Below are 7,253 nucleotides of genomic sequence, written 5' to 3'. Positions count from 1 at the left end.
GAGAGCTTCTGCCCAAAATTTTGGTGGCATGGAGGATTGAATAAGAAGGGTGCGAACAAAATCGTTGAGGGTATGAAGAGACCGTTCTGCTTCGCCATTTTGGGGAGAGGTATAGGGACAAGAAAAACAAAGAAGAATGCCATGTTGTAGGAAGAAAGTACGCTTTTTAAGATTATCAAATTCACGACTGTTGTCACACTGGATAAAGCGAATAGGGAGAAAGAAGTGAACAGAAACATATCACTCAAAATTGAGAAAAAGGGTGTGGACATCGGATTTGTTGTGAAGAGGAAAGGTCCAGGCAAAGTGTGTAAAATCGTCTAGTATAACAAGATAGTATTTAAAGCCAGAAACACTTGCAGTTGGGGGTGTCCATAGATCACAATGTATTAATTCGAAAGGATAAGTGCTAGAAGAGCTAGATGAACTAAAAGGAAGACACACATGTTTGCCTAATTGACAAGACTCACAAAAAGAGGAATCGTGAGAATCTCTATTACAAGGTATGGAAAATTCACTAAGAACAGAAGCTAAAACAACAGGGTTGGGATGTCCTAAACGCTGATGCCAGTGATCAACGGACACCATCATGGATGTTGGAGGTGCTGCGGCAGAAACACCATGGAGAGAGTATAAGTCATCAGAGCTATTGAAGCATGCGATCTCGGCCTTGGTCTGATAGTCCTTCACAGATAAGCCAAAAGGGTCAAATTCTACAGAAACTAAATTATCACAAGTGAATTTGCGAACATAAAGTAAATTTTTGATGAGAGCTGGAGCAATAAGGACATCATGAAGAAGAAGTGGTTTACCGGGAGAGGGAAGTTGAGCCTGACCAACACAATAAATTGGAATAGTGGAACCATCACCAAGAGTGATAGATTGGAAAGAAGGTGGAGTACAAGAGGACATAAAAGTACTTGATGCAGACATATGACTGGAAGCACCAGAATCAAAGATCTAATCCGTACCTGAGTTGCCTTGAGAGACAAAATTGTTCATGGCCTGTAGAAAAGCAGCTTGATCCCAGCTCGGTGTTGTAGTTGAGGTTGGTGTAGGCAGAAGGGTTGGCTGGTATGATGGTGTAGACAGCATAGCCGACGGATACGATGGTGAAGGCAGGAGAGCCGGCATTGGCGTGTAGAAGTAGCCTCTGTCGGCGTAGGAGGGTGATGGAGCGCCATAAGAAGCATAAGTCAGAGCAGCATTGTATGCGTGCGTCGGCTGTCGGGGTGTGAGAATCCCAGGGGCACTAGTATGTGGACAAACGCCGGGTTGCCAAGCGCCGGTATATGCAGGTGGAGCACCGAGAGGAGACAGGGAAAACTAGGGTATGGGCCACGCTTGGACGAGCCCTGTCCAGGGATGATGCGAAGGATGGCAGGTTGGAGCTGCAGGAGGAGCGTTGGCAGCCGACACAACGCGTGTACTCGGTGGTGGCGGAGGAGGCGTCGAGCGTGTCGTAGGCGGCCTATAGATGGGGTCCTTGTCGCGATAGTTGGGGCTGGGACGCCAGCCTGGAGGTGGCACCGCAGGTGAGGATGGTGGCGGAAGTGGTGGTGGAGCACGAGGAATGGCGGTGAAGAGCCGAGGGAGAGCATCCTTGTTGGATTGGGCGCGATCGACCCACTGTAGCATGGAGCGCACTTCGGTGAAGGACGGAGGTGACCACATCATGGGGGTGAAGGAGGCTTGCTTGTCGAATTGCTCGCTGAGCCCGACGAGGAGGATGTTGATGAGCTGCCGGTCTTCAACTAGATCACCGAGTTCACGAAGTTCATCGGAGATGACCTTGAGTCGTTGGTAGTAGACGCTGAGAGAAGTATCTCCTTGCACCGTGTTCCTGAGCTCGGTGTGGAGGATGTTGGTGCGAGCATCAACGTTGTCCTCGGTGTGGAGGATGTTGGTGCGAGCATCAACGTTGTCCTGGAAGAGCTGTCGGAGGGCCGCCCAGAGATCGGCGGTAGTGGCAGCATCACGGAAGACAAGATTGAAAATCTCGGTGGAGACGCGCATGTAAATCCATTGGATGATGGCAAGATCATCCTTGACCCATTGTGGATCGTGAGGCCGTGGAACAGAGCCAGAGGCGACCTGGGAACGGAGATTGCGTCGCCCAAGGTGGACGTCAAAGAGGTGGCGCCAATGGTAGTAGTTGTTGGAATTGAGATCAAGGGTTATAGGTATATAGGGGCTAACATCGGCGATTTTATCTGTAAAGGAAATTGCGGGAGGCAGCGGTGGTGCTAGAGGAGGGGTGGAAAAAGAGGAGACAACGGCAGCTTTGGCGAGGATGGCGGCCCGACGGTCGAAGTAGCCGGGCGGTGGCGGCGGAGGAGGTTTGGGCGGCGGAGCCATACCCTAGGACCGAATATCTGATGCCATGTAAGATTGAATAGAACTATGTTTCTTGATAATTGCAGCCGCATACATGAGTTTATATAGGAGGTTACAAACCAACTAAGGATACTACAAAACGACTAGGACTCTTAGTTAACTTGAGATCCAAGTAATAGTCTAACATTCCTGTGAATATTATTTTGTTGTACATGATAAAGTGAATTCTCGTGAATATAATCATCCTATCATTCGTGTTTTGTGTATATTTTTATGCAATTTCCTATCACTCAATTGCCAACATGGACGGGCATTGCAGTAACGACTGTTCAATGATCTATTGCAACTGAAAATTGGTGTCGATAAGCTTCAAGATTGACGAAGTAACCATGGAGCTCTCTATTGATAGGAATTCCCCCGCAATGACATGATATTTCCTCTTTAATCACATAAAAAAGTGCCAAAGTTTGTGGGCTGGTTTTACAACAACCCCTAACAATCCAGCCAATGTATGGTGGGAAATCCAATTTGGCTCTTGGGAGCATATGCTCCTGCCCATCAAAAATGTTTTTTCAAATGAAAAAAAAAACAAAAAAAATAGATGTGACCATTGTCACACCAAAGCGCTACCTGCAAATTTTTAGAAGCAAAGCTTAAGTATGTTGATCCGTGTAAAAAAACAAGTCAAACAACAAATGTAACCTCAAAATGTTACACTTTTTTTTCATCTACAAAGCATCGTCATCCTTTTTCTCATGAAAATTGGCAAGCACACTTACACTAACAAGAACATCTACAAAAGAAATTAGAATTTTTAAATTTTATTTACTATTTATTTTGAATTTATTGTTCATTAGGGAGCATATGCACCCAAGAGCCAAAAGGGCCCTCCCATGTATGGTTCTCATTTAACATGCATTTGCAAAAAAAAAGCTACACAAAACGTATATGATCAAAAAGTCACTTTGATCGGGGCGCATCTTCCGTGGTTAATCTGTCTTCTCGTTGAGTCCCTCTCCTTATCTGTCCGCGGATATCCTCCAGATCGGTAAAATCCACAGTTCTTGCATTCATCGCGCAACAAACACATCTTTTCCAAATTTGTTGCCACTTTCATGAGACGTTTTATGTACTTCATGAATTTTTCTTGGACTTGAAAACCTTGAATGACGAGCATAGACAAGTCGCAATGCTTGAAATCAGAAGGTTGCCACTGTATAATATCTTCTTGGGAAAATGATTGCCTTATGGTCTCAGCGTCCACTGGGTCGGTGTCACCACAGCTATGGTCCGATACCTGCGTGTAACACGCATCAAATTTGTGGTCAATAAATAAAAGTGTCGAATGTATAGAACAATTATCAAATCAAGAAATTCAATTGTACATTTATGGAAATCAAAACAAATATGAGATTCTAAATGAAACATGCAAAAGCAAAGCACCAACTAGATTCGTCAAAAAGATTCCAAGTGAAGCTATTACTGGATATGCTAAAATCAGTTGCATGGAAATGGTACTTGGATGAGTTGATTACTCATGCACCTTGCGCCCTAGCCTGAGACGGTGAGGCCGCGGCGCTACGAGCGGAGGAGAGGAAGATGGTTGACGCGTGCGGGGTTCAGGGGAGCTCGACGAGTCGACGACGTCGGAGAAGAGCCGGGCTTAGGGTTAGGGGGTGGTTGGGGGCTACTACAACACGGTGGAGGAGGTGGCTCATGGCTGCCAGGCGGCGGTGGCAGGCAGTTAAGCAGGGGCTGGATGGCGAGTCCACTAAGCGAGAAAGATGAGTAGTATGTGAAAAATCCACCGATCCATAAAACCTTTTAAGGCAACTGACGGATAAGTGCTCCCAACTGTTGCTGTTTCAACAAGTATATACTCCCTCCTATCCAAAAATAGGTGTCATAGTTTTAGTTCAAATGTGAATTACCGTAACACCAAGAGTCTTCAAGTGGGGTGCAGATTTCAAAATGAGCATTGTCCAAGTGAGGTCGCATTGTTCTCTAATATTGTGAAAGCTAGCATGCCTCAAATTCTGCATGAGAGGAACCGGCTCCTGAGGTTGGATCCAAACCTGCACAAAATAAAACGTATAAGAAAACACATATCAACCCTTGCAAAAATTACTCGTTTTATGTTCAAATTTGAAGTAAAATCATGACACTTGTTTTGGGACGGAGGTTGTACTATGGAACACACATAGTACACATCAGCAACAACTCACCCTTCCATTTAGGAAGTTAAGCACTAGTTCACGGATGGTCGCAGCAGCGTCTCCAACCAACTCCCCAAATCCGAGAGCCCTGTTGCCATGCATGGCAGCGTTAGTGAATGTCACGGCCTCGAGCCCTGGAACCTTGCCGAATAGAAGCGGGGGTAGATTCTTCGACTGCATCCACAGGGTGCAGGTCACGCGCTCAAGCCTCGGGAGCGACCTCAGCTCGACTGCCTCGCAGCCGCAATAGAAGGCGTCGAGCTCGCGGAGCCGCGGGTGCTCCAGCCGCAGCACCGTCCGCAAGCCGGAGTCGCAGTTGTGCAGAGCGAGGCGCTCCAGCTTGCCGCAGGCGCCCAGCAGGCGGGGGACATCGGACTCGCCCAGCCTAACGCTCTCCAGGTGCAGGTCGGCGAGGCCGGCGAACGCGCCCGGGTACGCGGCGAGGGACGGCAGGAGGCGCGCCGCGTGCCTGAGCATGTCGCCCGCGTCGCAGAGCACGCCGGGCTTCTCCCCGAGCATCGAGAGCGCCAGGAAGGACACCTGGCGCCTCCCGCTCGACACGGCGTCGTCGACGGCGCGCAAGATGCGGGCGGAGTCGTCCGTCAAGAAGAAGTGCACGGCGAGGCGGTCGATGCTGTGCCGGCTCTGGTGTGCCAGCACGCTCTCCACTGCCTGTGGCAACCCCGTGTTGCGTCTATCCTCATCATGGTCGTGCTTGACGAAGGACCAGACGTCCAAATCGATGTCAGGGATCATGCCGGGAAGGTGTCGCCACCGCTTGCTTAAGATGCTGCTTCTCACGGCGAATCGTAGGTCGTCCAGACGCTCTAGGATGGAAACAAGGATGTCGTCGGGCAGCTTGCCCAGCCTATCGTCCTGCTGCACGGCTTCGCTACTTGTCGCCGCCATGATATGATAGTCACGATGGGTGGCTCTGTCCGAAAGTTGTATAAAACCAGCTGGAATATGTAGAAGCGCTTACCCTCGTGGAGATTTATATATATATAGAATACATAAAAGGGGAGAGACACGGAGAGTCGGAGTACAACAAAAGTTGTTTACACCTATTTTGTCTAATAAAGTCGTATTTATCTCCAACTCTCAAATACTGTACTTCTAATATTTCTGGCCATCAATGGTAGCACGGGAAAAGCGGGCTATTGCGATTCAATTTCAAGTGTTGCACTTCCGCATCATCTCTGCTTTGCCATTATCAATCCTAGTTCCTGGTCATACTTTTAGTTTGTGAAGCAACCATATTTTATGTTGCTTCATAATTACTAAAAATTTACCAGAAACGTCTAACACCTATATAACTTACCTACACCTAATTGTGCTCATTTTATCTATCCAATATTTCTCAAGAGTTTCCTCAAGTTTCTGTCCAGTGGGAAGTATTGTGAAGTAAGTACGCCTAGCTTCCTAGGTCATGATCGATCGGAGGAAGGAAGAACAGAAGGTAGAACACACAAGAAGTGCCCAGGTTTAGGCCACCCTGTTGGTGTAATACCCTACTCCTGCATTTGCTCTTTATTTCATATGGTGTGTGATTACAATGTGTGACTTGTGTTGCGAATTGATTGGCCCCTCACTCGAGGCCACGACCTTCCTTATTTATACTGCCTATCGGGGGCCCTCACGGAGGCGCTCATTGGTCGAATATTATATTGAGTAGGCTGGCCCTAGCTCATACCATCACGGCGCACATTGCATGCTTGTACACGCAGTCATGATGGCTTCGCGGGGCAGCGTATTACCCTGTGGAAACCTTTTGGTTACTTCTTCATACAGTGTGATTAGTGCCAGAGTACCAGCTCTGCATCAACACGCAGGGGAGGGGAGCGCTCGCGACTACCGTGGATGACCGTGTGAGGGAAGAAATCTTTGCTCAAGCCCAGCCCATGAACGGTTCCCGCCGTACCACCCTGCGGCCGCCGTTGCGTGTAGCAGAAGAAAGATAGATGGGACTGTTGGAAATATGCCCTAGAGGCAATAATAAATTGGTTATTATTATATTTCCTTGTTCATGATAATCGTTTATTATCCATGCTAGAACTGTATTGATAGGAAACTCAGATACATGTGTGGATACATAGACAACACCATGTCCCTAGTAAGCCTCTAGTTGACTAGCTCGTTGATCAATAGATGGTTACGGTTTCCTGACCATGGACATTGGATGTCGTTGATAACGGGATCACATCATTAGGAGAATGATGTGATGGTACAAGACCCAATCCTAAGCCTAACACAAGATCGTGTAGTTCGTTTGCTAAAGCTTTTCTAATGTCAAGTATCATTTCCTTAGACCATGCGATTGTGCAACTCCTGGATATCGTAGGAGTGCTTTGGGTGTGCCAAACGTCACAACGTAACTGGGTGGCTATAAAGGTATACTACAGGTATCTCCGAAAGTGTCTGTTAGGTTGGCACGAATCGAGACTGGGATTTGTCACTCCGTGTAAACGGAGAGGTATCTCTAGGCCCACTCGGTAGGACATCATCATAATGTGCACAATGTGATCAAGGAGTTGATCACGGGATGATGTGTTACGGAACGAGTAAAGAGACTTGCCGGTAACGAGATTGAACAAGGTATCGGGATACCGAAGATCGAATCTCGGGCAAGTATCGTACCGCTAGACAAAGGGAATTGTATACGGGATTGATTGAATCCTCGACATCGTGGTTCATCCGATG

General features: G+C 47.6%; 1 protein-coding gene across 1 annotated transcript; it reads right to left on the bottom strand.

Annotated features, from left to right (window-relative positions):
* Window positions 1-4,547: 4,547 nt before the first annotated feature.
* Window positions 4,548-5,462, bottom strand: LOC147985933 (F-box/LRR-repeat protein 25-like). The gene has a single exon (XM_087541803.1). It carries the CDS (start codon window positions 5,460-5,462, stop codon window positions 4,548-4,550), a length of 915 nt encoding a protein of 304 aa, XP_087397929.1.
* Between the last annotated feature and the right edge of the window lie 1,791 nt (window positions 5,463-7,253).

The sequence above is a fragment of the Triticum urartu genome, chromosome 2A, assembly GCF_056163025.1.
Source record: "Triticum urartu cultivar PI428250 chromosome 2A, HENAU_Tu73, whole genome shotgun sequence".
In the NCBI taxonomy this organism is placed as follows: domain Eukaryota; kingdom Viridiplantae; phylum Streptophyta; class Magnoliopsida; order Poales; family Poaceae; genus Triticum; species Triticum urartu.
Note: the sequence above shows the minus strand (reverse complement) of the source record. Positions and strands in the feature narration are given on the sequence as shown.